Here is a 15,842-nt window from a genome sequence, read left to right on the forward strand (position 1 = left end):
TCTAATTCCGGTACCACTTTAGATTAGGGAACACATATTCACCATTAACTAGGTGCTTATAAGTAGCATACTAGCCCTTTATTAGTAAATACTAAGCATGTATTAACACCTTATGTGGTAAAAATCTTCATTCATGTCGAAATAGAGGTAGAATAAGGTGTTAATACATACTTGATGATTACTAATAAAGGGCTAGTATGCTACTTATATATGTTAGTAAGCACCTAGTTAATATGTGTTCCCTAATCTAAAGTGTTACCGTAATTCCATTTCGATCTATAGTCGTACACCAGCTGAATGTTTATATCTACAATGAACTGGAATGAAAATAACTGTAGCTTTAACAATTTGAAACTTTTTTTTTCCTCCACACTGGCAATTAATTGATGCAATATGTGCGGCTAAGAGCCTGTTGTCCTCTGCTGTGACACCGAGACGACCATCCAGCTCTTCTGAGTTACTAGCCATGATTATTCTGGCCAAAACCTCATCTCAACAGCTCCTCCCACCTTATGTTGTATATCCTCGCACTGCGCATTAGATTCAAACAGCAATGTGTCACATTAGGAATTCTCTCTACTTGTGACTTCAGGCGAGTAATTGTGACAAACGTTCCTACTGCTGCTCAGCTGTGTTTTCCTCTTCTCTGTGCCTAAATGTAAAGTAGTGCTGCATGATAGCAGCATTTTCCCTGAGCAGTATCGACTATGACTCCTCCAATCATTACAGATTCAGCGCTTGGTCAAAGAAATGACGGCAGCTGGTCAATGCCTTCCTGTTTGTGTGTGGTTATGTACAAAGGGATAAATTCTGAGATGTCAAACACTAGCACTGATAATATCTTACTTTGAGTGTGTGTGTGTGTGTGTGGATGTCAGGCTACAGTATGCATATCAATGACGGCGATGACTTTCAAAACAACAAGTCCATAAAAAGGGGGGCCATTAAAATCAATACCTGGTAGCGAGAATGCTCAATGGGCTGGAAGATTTGACCTCGATAAAATCAGACGTGAAGCTGCTCATTACTTACACACGCATCTGTTGTTGTCCAACAGCACGCGCTCGCCGCGACAACTGCAGTTGACCCTTCCGTACGGGGTGAGAAGGCAAAGGTCACCGCAGCCTCCGTTCATGTGTCGGCACGGGGACAGCTCACCTTCATTAACAAATCAATGGGAATTAGAATCAACTCTCTTGTGCTATTCTGGAGTGAAGATACAAATAGAATGAAATTAAATCAAGGCTAAAATCTACAAAGTTCCCTCTTTTTTATACATCTGAAACCCAATCTGATCTTTGTTTTTAATGAGTGGTTTTCAAACTTTATACCAAGAAAATACAGAGCCCTCAAAGTAACGCCATTATCACCAACGTTAAAAATACAGTGGTGTAATAGACTTTTCACACGAGGCAGATTTATTCCCATTACGATCATTTGCTCTCTCATCATCCTCCTCCTCCTCTTCCTCATGTATACTTCACACACTGGTATAGTGAAAATTAGAGTAAGATGGAGCGAGAGACAAGGTGACTCTAATTATTATCATTATAATTTATTACTATTGTTTTCTTATTTGTTTCATCTCCGATCACACACACGCTGTTATATACAGTAAAACAGTCTTTCTGATTTTCCGCCAACGTCCTCCTACGATTAACTTAATTAGAGATGAGATAGAGATGTCTTTAACGCAATATGCAAAGGCTTTACACATTTGGTGGTTATTCCAGTTAATGAATACAAGGCAGAGGAATCAATATTCTCCCAAAAACTAGTGCTTACATGGAGTATAGTCTTATATTTGCTATTGACTTTTAATCTAAAAGATAATTTGAGGTAAACAACATGGATAAAAGGGCAGTTGTGACTAACAAATGTATTACATCCTGAGATATTTTGTCTGCCTGAGCTGTGTACAAAAGCCGGCTGTAGCTCAATGGGATTCAAAGTTACAACACTCTCGTCTCATTTGTAAAAATGTTGAGTTGAGACCCTCGTTATTACCTGCCCTCTTCTATGAGACTCTCAAACGTCGAGAGAAGCTCTTCTAGGTCGGCAGCTCCGCTAAACCATTTGTACGGTTATTTATAGCTCGAATATTCATGAAAAAGCAATAAAATGAGTGATCAAACTCAGCATTCCTGGTCATTGCACATTACGCTGTGGACTTGCAGCGATGCCCGTGCACCTCGTAGGATTTGATTATCCCTCGTAACGAGATAAACGAGGAATAGCACGGCTCTCGGCATCCGAGGCCAACCGCTGGGACGCTGGAGCTCACTTCCCTTTGTCCTAGTTGGAAATTAACTTTATACGGCGCTTAGGAGACTCCCTTTACAACATAGGTCACCATTTTATTAATTACCTATGAAACTTTGGTTTCCAGCCATTCTAAATAAGACTATTAATTTATCACACTTTTGTTTTGTACATTAACATTAAACTCCCTTTTGAATTACATTGCTTTTGGTTAGGAGGTAACTAATACTAATATAACATCTAATCTGACCATTTTTAATCTACTTTATACATTTAAAAATATATTAATTCGCAAATATTGATTGTGCTGTGGGCCTCGTCAATAAGGCTGTTCCTAAACAAGCAGATGCAGTATAAAAGTACTGGTTTGATTGATTTTACTGTTATTTTTTATTTATATTTTTACAGTATACGGTATTATTAGATCATTGTTGCAGCAAAATCAATGTGTGAGCAGCGCTGTAAGCTAGCTGCCATTTTATATTCAGGAACATCAGATAAACGCCAGAGGGATGAGCAAAAAAAACAAAGCCCAGATACGCAAATCTATTTTCATTTTTCACAGTTTTTCCTCTTATGATTTTTGGGATTTAAAAAAAAATCACTATTGGATCTGTGATCCTGACTTCGTTGCTTTTTTGTAAGAGGCCAAGAATGACTGTTTTAATCTCCTATATCTTGGATTTCAAAAGGTTTTTATGAAACAAATTTTGTAAAAATACACATTCTAAAATTTTTAGAACAGAAGTTATTAAATAAATCTAGTGGAGAGTCACACTCTTTACTCTTTTTTACATGATTAAACACACAAATCTTCACAAGGTAGTAACATACTCACAGTTATTTGTATCTCTGGACACAGCTATAATTCCCATGGGTTGATGGGGTATATCGGCTCGCAGTACTTTGGTGTCACCGCCTGTGTGTTTGTTCGATCGCAGCACAGACCTATGGGCCCAGTCTGACCAGTAAATAAAATCTGCATAGATGGCCAAACCATAGAAGTTTCCAGGTCCTGATTTGACAATGACCTGCAATTGTAGAGCAGAGTTTTTCTTGATGTTCAGACATTTCACAGTCTCCATATTTTTCACTTGCCACCCACCAGCCAATCAAGTGTCTCTTTGACATCTGGCCAGAGACAGCACAGGCAGAATTGCAGAATAAATGTGACGGAATAACATTTTCAACCCATGCAGCAACATCCACCACCTCACTCACGACTGCTTAACCCAGATGTTGGAGAAGTAAATGACAGTGTCAATGGCAGGGAGGTAGGAATCCATCAAATCCCTCCTTGTGGGACTCTCTAGGCTTGGGGAGGATCAGGGCTTCCAGTGGCTCTGTAGTCTAAGCCATTAGTGGGACAGGCTCGTAAGCAGCATCACATTAGCCCTATGCCATACTGGGATTAATAGGACAGGTGTTGATTAAAGGAGCCCAGCGTGTGGAAGCAACAAATGGCCATCAGGCAAGTGAGAGACAGACAGAGAGAGAGAGGGAGAGAATGTGAGGGACACGCCAGATGGTTTAGGATGGAACATATTGATAGAAAATTAGATTTGGGACACATTACGTTTACAGCCAGGAACAAATTACTTTCATTCCCGGCTTGTGTTTTTGGTAAATGTGAACACACAGCGTTTCATTCATTCTTATCACTCTTTCACTACTCAACAACATCCAAAGGTGGTACTTGAATAAAAACTGTGACAGCTCTCAATTTATATTCCCTTTTCTTAACGGTTAAAAATGACATCTTGTCCTGGTTTAACATGCTGACATATTCCCTTTTAATGCACTGTTACACTGCTTTCAATGTCGACATGAATTCCCACTCCCAAAAATGGCACAGGGATGATTCACGTCATAGATGTAATTCTTCTTCTTCTGTCACCACCTACACTGGCAGCGTGCAATATCACTGCAGCAATGAAGAGTCGCTAAAGCCTCGGGGGCATTCTTCTGCCATCCAAGTTTACGTTAATTTGACTCGGAACAAAAATAAAACAATCAGGAAACTTTAAAGTGACACAGAGCCTTAAGCTCCCATCTCTGCAGTCTTGTACAGGGTGGACGGGGCTGTCTTGAAAAATTCCACGGCTACAATTTTGGCGGGGGAAAGTGCTGAAGTTGACAACCAGCGACGTCTGTTTAATTTACACATTTTAATTGGAATGGAGAACATACACCTAGGAGCAATCTCACAGCAAAACCTTCATTAGCAGGACTTGACTGCAGCGAGGGGGGGCGGGTGGAGACCCAGAGGTAAAGACTCCTCTCAGCCTTGTGACCCAGCTCAGCAAACATATGGACACACAAAACTGCTGCAAAGGTCATGTTCAAAACGTTTTCAATCCACAGCTTAAGAAGCTTGTGCTGTAATTCTTTGCACATATGGAATACAGATGGTATAAATATATATATACAGATGGGCTTATGCATGTATTTGTCATCGATTAGATAGGAAATCCCCGAACTACTTTGTGTGATTAAGTGCGACCCTGAAAATGTGCCTTTGATTCTCAGATGTGTTGGAATCGAACAGTTCCATCAATCAGAGACAAACGTGGGGAATAGATTCTACCTGGAGAATCACTGGCTCTTATTTATCATATTGATTATGTTCTTATTTGGAACATGTTGTGCTGTTTCCGAAGGGATGTCTTATTTTAATTTACATACTTTTCATTTATCATATACAGTGCTTAACCCGTCAGAAACAAGTAAAATATAAATGTTTTACGAATATTTCAAAAACTTGTTGATACTTAAAAGTTGTTGGTATATATTTGGCAAATAACAAAATTAATTAATCTTTTTCTACCCAAATAATTTTTCTGTTCAGGAATGCAAATAAATAACTATAATTTGACATCTTAATCTTAATAATTTAAATGTTTTTTTCTGCAAAACTAAATTTGATATATTTTAGCATAAACAAATAAGATTTCATCAATTTGATGATGTTTTATTAATTTAGGGCAGCTGTGGCATAAACCTTAGATTGAGTGGTGGTCTAATTAATTTGTTAAGCACTGTATATCATTTTCTTTCTCTCTTTCTCTCTTAATCTGGCATGGAGCAACCGTGTGACAACACAATTCCCCCCCGGGATTAATCAAGTATTCAGATTTAACTGCTGTGCATTTCAAAATATACAAAAAAAATAGAAAAACTTTCATTAAAATAAGTATCCACACTGTGTTTAGGAAAATCAAATGAAATAGACGCCATGACTCAAGACCCGAGTGGGACCGCGTTTTAAAACCCAGTGTTCATTATTTCCATATACTCACATATCTGCTGGAACCATCAAAGTCACATCTCTCGATCTTGCCGAGGCTCCCGTCTGAAAAGTACAGCTTCTCTGCTTTGTGGTCAATAGTCAGTCCGCTGGGCGACAGGATGTCTGAGCTGATGATAATCCTCATGTTGTTGCCCGATAACGTGGATCTCATGATGCTGGGCCTCTGCTCATTCCAGTTGGTCCAAAACATCAGGCTGTGTTTACAATTAAAACCAAAAAAACAAGCCAAACATGTATTAAGACATGGGTAGAAAGCAGAGTGGCTAAATGTGTAGTTGTAAAATATGCTTTTGTTTGTTTGATTTTAATAGCCTTGACACAGATTTTGATCGAGCATGCTTGTAAAACAAACTCTAATGCAGAGCGACCTTTCTTCAAATCAATTAGAATTGCTGGAGGTTTTACACAGCCACGTCATTCATCAACATCATCCCTGCACACTGCCTGGTTTTGTAATTGTGTGCTACACATCTATGCAGAAATAAGAGTTGTTTCATATTATTTCATGTTTTTTTTCTTTCTTCTATCTCCAGGACTCTCTCACCCTATACTGTAATGAAGTCGTGGAAGTCCACTGTCGTGCGATAATAAGAATTCTGGTCAGAAGTCACACCCAGGCACTGCTAATTAATCATCTGAGCTTGAGTTCTAATTACGAGACAGTGGGATGGATATGGTGTCAAATTGCAAACCAAGGATATCGTCTGAGGTCAGAAAATTAATTTGGTTAATCCAACAGCAGGATCAAGATACTCACTCTTAGTAAAATTGCAATCTACATACTACGGATTATATTTCTCTTCATTAGGATAGCATGCTACTGTTTATAATTGTGCACTATAGGTGCTTTGAATAGCTACACAATATAATCAGTCACATGGCAGCAACTAGTGCATATAGGCATACATGGTCAAAATAATAAACTAATTAATATAACTGCACATCAGAATGGGAAAAAAGATGCTTTAACCATTAGTGCACCCATGGTAATTTGCCCTAGGAATAATACACAACTCCTTATATGGACATCCTGGGGGTGTGTGTTTATATGTCACATATTCAGGCTTTAAAACTTAAAAGAATTTGTCAAAGTTATGATTCATTTTATGTCACATTTTTAGTAATGGTATAAAGTGGCAATAACTGTGCAGAAGTCACAAAAATAGATACATTTTCAAATTTCACAAATTCAATCCGATTTTAAAGATTTTGAGTACTTTTTGCTCAGGTGTGCTTATATGGTTTGCCTGAGTTGTGCTGAAAAAATGATATCTTATAGCCTACAGTATACTGTACGTTTAAACGTAGTAATGGGAAAGAAAAATAAAATGCTCTGTGTTCCAAGGGTTAAATGACTTTAAACGGGCATGGTTGTTGGTATAAGAGGCGTATTTCAGAAACTGCTGATCTCCTATATCACTGAGGTTTTTACAGAATGATTTTTCTGAAAACAGAAAAAGAAAACATCAAGTGAGTGGCAGTTTCTCTCGAAGGAAATACATTGTTGGTTCCGCAGTGCAGTGTTGAAAATGATACGAGAGAGCAACATTATCTCAAATAAGAATCTTAACAACCACGGTATGCAGAGTGGTATCCATCTCGGAATGCAAAACACGTTGAACCTTGAAGCAGATGGGCTATAACAGCTGTCCTGTGTACCTTATATAGTATTATACAGTATGGTGGCTGCAGAGCGTACATGCGCATGCATTGGAATGCACATGCATTAAGTTCCTAACTGAGGTTTTTGTCCTCATGTCCTCCACATTGTTACAGTGAGCACTAGACAGTGCACGGCTTTAAGAGCCCGATCTGGGATATATCTTGGCAACACATCAACAATATAGTCAATGAAAAGATTTACAGACAAGTGAAAGATCTTAAAATGTGTCATAAAACTAATAGGGCAGTGCACATATTTAAAATCAGCAGTGATGTGAGGGTTTTTCTTTTTTTTTTCTTTAATACTCCGATCATGACCTTCTGTATTAAGTGCAATTTTTTTTCTTCCCCCCCGAGCAATTTAATAGGAAATGTAAGAGCAGTGCATAGCGGTAATAGACAAACCTCCTTGTAAGGAAAGGCATGAACAGGTTTATCTGAATCTTACACTTTTATGATGTCATTTAAAACAGGTGTATCTATTTATTTGGGGGGGGGGTTAAACAACAAATTATCCCAAGAGCTATAAACATACATACATACATACATATATACATATACATATACATATACATATACATATACATATACATATACATATACATACACATACACATACACATATACATATACATATATATGGAAATATAGCAATGTGACGAGGTAATGTACTGTGTAGGTAAGAGCTACTGACTTTTGACACTCGTCCAGGGCCAGAACGTGCGGATGGTCGTCCTCAGACAGCGTGACCACAGCCTGTCTGCTGAGGGCGCCGACCCGTGTCTGGTCCACAGTTTGCCTGGTGATGGTGGAGGTAGTGGAGCTGGTCCAGTATAAAGTGTCCCAGGCCCGGTGGTAGGAGAGGCCTTCCACTGAACCCACATCTAAAACAAAGAGAGAGGGGGACATACAATCACAGCTCAATATGCAACGCCAGGATCGGTGGTAGATAATAGGAAAATAATAGAGAGATAAAGTTATGGTTGTACTCCATTTTTTTTTTTTTTAACCCTAACCGACTGTATCGTAGACGACACATTTGTACTTTGCATGACCGTAATTATGCAATTTCTGATAGCTAAGAATCTCGTCAGTGGTGGTTATTTTCGCACTGTTGCAGGAAACCGAAGCGTCTTTGTCACCAGAGAGAAAAGAAAACGCCTGTTGGCCTGTTTTTGGACATTGAGACAAAGACTCAAAAAAATACTGTTCAAATTTCAAATTTAGCACGCAGAATCTAGTGTCCATGCACAACTACAATGTTTTTTTTCCGTTTTAAATAGTTAATACGCCATTTTAATATGCAGTACATTGTAAATACCTGCCAGATAGTGAACGTTATTCTGGAAAATGAACAAAAGCACTTACTCACAGGACATTTTCTGGCCCTTTTCTGGTTAAAATAAGCAAAACAAAAAATGTCCAAATGGACATTTTGAGGCTTAGATGTTAAAGGGCTAAACAAAATACAAAATAAAAGATTCTGTTGTGTCCCAAATGTGAAATTCTTGGTTTGTATGCTACTAACATCTGTGGTCACTAGAAAAAAAATCTCAGTCGCCTGCAGATTCAGGTAAAATCTTACAGATGGCAGACTCAGGCTGTGATGAATTGGGACCATGTTTCCTTGTTGACTGACAGGGAAATAACTTCATGCCTCGCCGCACTGGACAGAAATGTGTTTGTTGACGCAACAATCATTCAGCCGCTGAATGTTTTCACTGCCAGCCAATTTCCTAACATAGCATATAAAAAGGGGGGACTTTCGCAGCCTCCCAGGTATGTGACTGACAGGGAGGGAACCTCCAGAGATAGACAGTGATCACAGGCAGAAACGCCGGCCACACTCGTGTTTTATCTCTCGCTTGCGACTTGTGTGGCGGCGGTGTCACAAATGACCTCTTGGATATGGCCGACACTGTTTCTGTTACACAAGTAGCAATCTGGAGAAAAAAAAGCATAATACAAGGTTTATTATACAGCCATATGTGGGTTTCTGATCTCCTATATGTGTGCTCATATATTAAAATGAAAATGCTCCCCCATGGGCCACTGCAGTGATTCTGTGGAAGCTTATGACTGGGAGACAGTTTCTATTATGTTGTGGGAAACGAAAACAAAAAACATCTTCTGGGGGAAAAACATGCAAATAGCAACCAAAAAAAGATAAAAAATGTGATGCTTAATCAAAAATGCGAGAGCAAATATATACAGGGACACATGGTTGGTGTAGTGGTTAGCACAAGATCTGGGTTCGGACCTAGGGCATTTCTGCATGGAGTTTTCTCTGGGTTCTCAGGCTTCCTCCCACAGTCCAAAACTAGAAAAGCACTCGGAGAGCGCAGACCTCTGTCAAGGCAGCTCAACGCCTGGGTCAGACAGCAAGTGTTGTAACCAGTGACAGCGTCAAAGGATCACACCCAAAATTTAAAAACTTGTTTTTGGTCCCATTGTGGACATTTCCTGAAAATTTCATCCAAATCCGTCTGTGACTTTTCGAGTTATGTTGTTATGTTATGTTGCCAACAGACAGACAAACAAACTCCACAGAAAACTTAACTCAAAAATGCGATACATGGATTCGGTGGATTGGACGCTCTAAATTGAGTGTAGGACGTGTGAGAATGGACGGTTATTTGTCTCTATGTGGCCCTGCGATAGACTGATGACCTCTCCAGAGTGGGACCCTGCCTCTATCGCACTATGTCAGCTGAGATATGGCAATATTTTTCCTTGATCTCTCCACGCAGCCTGTTCATTCATCTTCATAGTGACTATGTGGAACTGTATGAGAACGAATGTGGCTTCCTCTTTTTGTCTTTTTCCAACAAACTCATAAAGCATACTGTGAAATATTTAGGACACCACCTGAGTCAGCGAGCACTAATTAACAGTTCGCAATAAAAAAGTGTTGGGTTTCTCGCAAATTGTTGGCCGAGCGAGGGAGTAATTAATGAGGGACACCGAGTTTAATTAGGGAAATATGGATGATTAACATCTTCACCTTTCCTCAGTGATGAGATGCAGGAAAACTTTTAGAGAGAAAAAATAATACATTTGCTTTTAAAATACAGTATGAAATCTGCTACAGAAGGACACACTGATGCTTCTCCTCAACACCAAATATCCCACACTTTAAATTCACACATTGCGAGTGCTAAAGGTGCGAGAGACGCTCACAGATCTTGATAAACACACAAGCAGAAATATGTCTCAACAGGATCACTGGAGTTAGTGTAGTTTGAGGGGAGTGCGAGTGGATCTTTACACCCCTGCAGTCGCCCAGTGTGAGAAAAGTGGTGGGGGAGAGGCTGAGCTGTTCCCAGTGGACACGTCACAGTGAGGCAGAGGGTGCTAACTGAGCAGAACAGAGGCTTTTGCTGTTCATATGAATCCACTCATGCTTGTCAAGACATGCCTTTCTGAGCTTTAGTGGAGACACAGTAAGGGACCAGGTCCATCACTTACTCTGCGTCAGTCAGTCAGCTGCCTCTTTTCTCGTCTCTCTTTGATATATAGTAGGTATTATATACTATAGTGATTGAAAAAAGAAATAAATGTGGCCTTCCTTTAATTAGCACTGAATTAAAAATTGTCCACAGATTCGGCATAACAGTCCAACACGCTGCAGTCCTGGGTCAGTGTCACATCTTTTCCCATGACATCCAGGTGTGAGAAATGACATTTATTGTACCATATTGTGCTGAACAGTAGAATTCTGACTTTAATCTCAGACTTTTAATCTCAAAATTGTGACTTTAATCTCAGAATTTTAATCTCAGAATTATGCCTCTAGTCTCAGATTGAGTTATGAGATTAAAGTTATAAAGTCATAATTCTGAGGGGAAAAAGAGTATGATTTTAATCTCAGTCTTTTTTCACAGAATTCTAACTTCATTCATCATGACTTTTGGACTTTAATCTCAAAATTCTAACTTTAATCTCAGAATTGAGATCAGAACTTTACATGTGGCCCTAACACTCTTCTCTAAATACTGCAGTAACTGTTTCAACAACAACATTAAGACCTGTATGACAGTAAGAGTGTGAGTTTGTGGGGAAACTTAAATCACATCACAGACACATCAAACTTTTGGAGTGGGCGTATGACATTCACTTACTTTCGGCAATAATAGTTCTCCCCGTCCAGTCATCATTAATCATCTGGATATTTCCAAAATGGACGTCGCTGAAAAATATGCGGTTGGTCCCAGCTGTCTCCTGACTATAGTCAAAGGCCAACGCAATGACATTCTTGAAAAATGCAGGATTCTCAAAAGGCTGGACAGGTGAGTTGAGGTCGTTCTCATCTGAAAGATGGATGCTTTTCAGTATAGTCCTTTCTGAGTAGAGAAGATAACCTTCATAGCGCTCGCAGGCGAAGCCTTCGTCTGCCAAGCGGCCGTGGGCGCAGGAGCACGTGCGGCGCCCACTGCCCAGGTGAAAGCACAGCTGCTGGCAGCCTCCATTACTCCTCGCACAGGGGTTGGTGCCTTCAAAAACAAATATATGTTTGATTATTCTTTTGTCTATCTGCCAATTAAATGCGTAGCAGCCATGTGTGGGGTAAATTGCATTTGACAGGACACAATAAAAATGTAAAATTGAAGGCTATAACCTTTTTCTCTGCCTCTATTGAAGACTGTCACATCCTTCAAATTGACCCCGAGACCACTCCGTATGGTCACGACCTCAGAGGTGTCAGTCTTGAAGGCACGACGGATCGAACCATTGGAGTGGGCCCTGAGCAATACCAGAAGACAGTTTTAATTTCCACATTACATAGCCCACTGGATATTGACTTTTTGCTGCAGTGGGGAGAACTGAATTTCACCACAATTAAGTTAAATTCACAACTGCGATCCGTTAGTTCAGACACACACAGTTCAAGAAGCTAAAGATAAAAGTGCAATAAAAGTGACAGCTTCTCCAACTGATGTCCTCATTGTAAAGATTGAGAGCGAGATAATTGTCAAAAAAAAACGTTAAAGCGTGCACAGCAAACAACAGAGACGTGATGTCGTCTGTCTTTTTCTTATTTCAGCCCGTGCTCCAGAAAGCCCCACAACAACAAAAAAATGCAGCAGTGTATAAATATGAATAAAGCAACTGGAAACAAGGCAACATTAAATTTAACTGCAAGCTATATTATATAGATGGGTGAAGAAGGCTCTCCTCTGGCTGGTATCACTGAATTGTGTGTGGAGTATTTACAAGAATACTGTGTGACCCTCACTGTCAGAAACTGCTGTTCTTAATATTTTCACATTAGACCTGTAAAGGGAGGGGGGGGGGGGATTAAAGTCAGGTTAGTACTGCAGGCCAATATATGTGTGTGTGTGTATTTAAGAATATAATAAATTACCTGTCAGACCAGTAGATGTAAGGCCCAAACACAGCCACCGAGAACAGGTCTACGTTGGCCACAGACAGTACAATCTCCCGGCCCTCACCTGTCTCAAGGTTGATCCTCTCGATTTTATCCGTGCGGGCGTCGCACCAGTATAATGTATTTTCCTGGAGGGCAATTTTAAAATTCATATCATACACTGAGTCAGTTAAGCGTGGTCATATTTAGGCCACAAAAAAAAGAAAAAAAGAATAAGATAAAGTAGAAAGCACAGCACATGACGGAACACAGTGGAGGTGGATTGGGCAAATGTACCTCATAGTCTATGGAAATTCCGTTGGGCCACATGATGCCTGAGTTGACCAAGGTCACCTGGTCCGAACCATCTAAGCGGGAGCGGCCGATGCAGGGGTTCTGGCCCCACTCGGTCCAGAAGAGATACCTGGACAGCACAGTGTACAGTGTACTGCAGTGAACTTTTGTTGCAAAGCACCTTCAACTTGCTTTAGTGTGACAAAGATTTATACTGTGCAGGAGCAGGACCTTTTACAGTTGAACAGCGAACCATATCATGTCTGCTATATTTATTCAAACACGAGCAAGGAAGGAAGGAAGGAAGGTGCCACAGAGAACAAATACAGACACTATTGTTTGTACTATTCTGTGGGGTGTGAAGTGTTAACGCATGACACGTTTCCATGAAGATTGACCAGAAAAAGACGTGTGTGACGTCATGTATACGCACCGTCCAGGCACCCTTTACCAGTTAGCTCCGTTAGCTCATTTAGCGTCGGTAGGACGCCTACAGTCGAACTGGAGTGTTCTTTTTATAAAAACTAAAGGAGCAGCACTACAAATAAGCAGCGTACCTGTGTACTGCGTATGTGTGCCTCTGTTTTTCAAGTTTAGCGTTACTAGAGACTCATTCTAACAATTGGTAGTCACGTAAACATGACGTCACACGCGTTTTTTTTCCGTTCAGTCGTCATGCACGCCCAGCACTACTCAAAACAAATGATTTAAACATTCACTTTGTCTACAAGGAAAGCTTTTTGAAACAGAAGTTACTAGGGATTCTGCCAAGTATTCTTAATCACACACTATTATGGAGAAAGAAAGAAAAAAAAGAGGCATTTCCTACCCTTTCTGTGGATGTACAGCAATGGCCCTGGGCTGATCTAATCCTTCAGATATAACCACTGATCGGTATGCACCGTTCAGACGGGAGATTTCAATTAAGTTGACACCATGGTCCGTCCAATACAGATTTCCTGTGTGGAAAGATAAAGAAGTGAGGTGCAGAAATGAAGCAGGGGTTGATTGACCATTAGGAGCACACGGCAACACATTTTCTTAAAGATGTAAGTAGACGATGTGGCAATCGCGACACTAACCAGCTATCCAGTCAACAGCAATGCCTTCCACGCGGCTTATGCCAGTCGTAATGATATCCTCCCTCCAGGTCTGATCACGTTTGGCACGGGATATTCTGTTCAGGCCCATGTCTGTCCAGTACACAGTGTCATTTCCTGTACACAAAGCAGCAGATAATAACAAGAGGAAAACGTGTTGATAAATGTGGTTTCCACAAACAAAGCAGCTCACGAAAAAAAACCCAACACATTTTTGCTGCAGCTTGTCCCGTTTCACTGAATATTGTGTGGGACTATAAAGTATGAAAAAATACCCACACAGTGGCACCGCAGATATTTGTTGACAGTGTGTAAACAGGCTGTTTGCCAAAATTTTACAGAGCTGTATATTTCTTCATGCAAACATGGTGTTGGTAAAACTGTTATGACCCCGTCTCTGATTTTACAGTGCTATAACTTAGGCATTGGGAATCATTTGTAATTCAGTCTTCAAGTGCATCTCTGTGTATGCTTGTCAATTTGGCTCAGGTTGTTAGGAGTTTAGGAGGCGTTATACGTTCATTTGTACTTTCTTGTTCCTGCCGCCTTCACACACTTAACACGTAGCTCACATATGACAGAATACGACTGCGGGGCTTTCATCTGTTCTGCTCTGGCAGCCCAGCTCCTGTAATGACATGTAAATTATGCTGCTTCTTTTTGCGGAGGGGCTTAGTAAAGCATTTGCATGCTCACCTGCACAAAGTAACAAAGGAGAGAACGATCTGTAGTCTTGCTCTACTTGTCGGCAATAGCACATTTTTAGTTTGACGTTACTCTGATACAGATTTAGATTTGCAGATCTTAACTTATGACCAAGCGACTTTCCTCTGGAACTCATTTGTGTAACAGAAGTACAGTACGTTAAGGATTTGACATATTGACAAACTCCGACTGGATGCCAGGAAGATGATGAAGTGTGCCCAGTCAATGATTTATGACTCATTTTAAGGAGCATTAATGACTCGGGATGCTATTTGGCAGTTAGAAAATGTCATGTTTACGAGCTTCATCCTCTCGTAAATATCTGTCCAAAAAAAAAGGTCTGTCTAGTAAAAACTGAGATATTTCACAGGATAAGCAAAAAGTGACCAGCATTTCTTTTTAACGGTGGTTGCTACATTGAGAAAAATGACCCAAAGAAACCCCCAGACTTCATTGTAAACAGTGCTTTGTTTTCTTGTGTGGACACACTCAAACACAATAATGTGGGTTTTTTTTCCCTTTGATGCAAATGTATATTTGCTTCAGATGTGCACATGCAATTTCCTTTTTACACCGGATTTGTTATCATGCATCAGTTGCAACCTATACGTCTGAATACAGTGTATATAGAATGCTGCAAGCCTATAGTATATTCATAGCATTTGTCATATTACAAATCTATCATCTTTATCATAAGCAGAGAGGTAACAAACGACGGCACGAGCTGCATACGCTTCACACTGTGCAATGCATGTTGCAAAACCTTCATTTGAGAGAATATCTAAGGGATTGCTTTATATTAGGATTTTATTCATGCTGAGGTTCCCCCTATAATGTGAACTTATTACTCTTCCTTGTACGCTGCAATCCACAGACTCGCAGAACCATTATTCAAAAGGCCAGTGAAACGAGATCACTTTCAATCCCTTTCATTGCTTTAAAAAAGAGAAAGAAAGAAAAGATTTGTGCTGTAGTTACCTCGAACATTGGAAGGGCGACACGGAAAAATAAAAATCACTCCACATGGCTTGCTTTTTTAATGCTGGAAATAGAACTGGCTGGTTTTAAATCTTGAGGTGCGGTGGACACATTTCAAAGTTTCAGTCTCGATTCTGTTCATTTAGGTGTGACTAAAAAAAAG

The 15,842-nt window shown here is 40.0% G+C and overlaps 1 protein-coding gene across 1 annotated transcript in view; it reads right to left on the reverse strand.

Annotated features, from left to right (window-relative positions):
- Positions 1-15,842, reverse strand: part of lrp1bb (low density lipoprotein receptor-related protein 1Bb) — a gene marked incomplete at both ends in the record, with an annotated part of 246,847 nt that overhangs the window by 62,215 nt on the left and 168,790 nt on the right. The window contains 10 exons of the mRNA XM_083909007.1: positions 1,033-1,158; positions 3,101-3,293; positions 5,562-5,766; positions 7,929-8,118; positions 11,356-11,727; positions 11,853-11,977; positions 12,600-12,751; positions 12,900-13,026; positions 13,726-13,855; positions 13,979-14,113. Of these exons, the coding sequence (XP_083765133.1) occupies positions 1,033-1,158; positions 3,101-3,293; positions 5,562-5,766; positions 7,929-8,118; positions 11,356-11,727; positions 11,853-11,977; positions 12,600-12,751; positions 12,900-13,026; positions 13,726-13,855; positions 13,979-14,113 (1,755 nt within the window). The remainder of the gene's footprint in view (positions 1-1,032; positions 1,159-3,100; positions 3,294-5,561; positions 5,767-7,928; positions 8,119-11,355; positions 11,728-11,852; positions 11,978-12,599; positions 12,752-12,899; positions 13,027-13,725; positions 13,856-13,978; positions 14,114-15,842) is intronic.

Source organism: Microchirus variegatus, assembly GCF_963457635.1.
Source record: "Microchirus variegatus genome assembly, chromosome: 22".
In the NCBI taxonomy this organism is placed as follows: Eukaryota; Metazoa; Chordata; class Actinopteri; order Pleuronectiformes; family Soleidae; genus Microchirus; species Microchirus variegatus.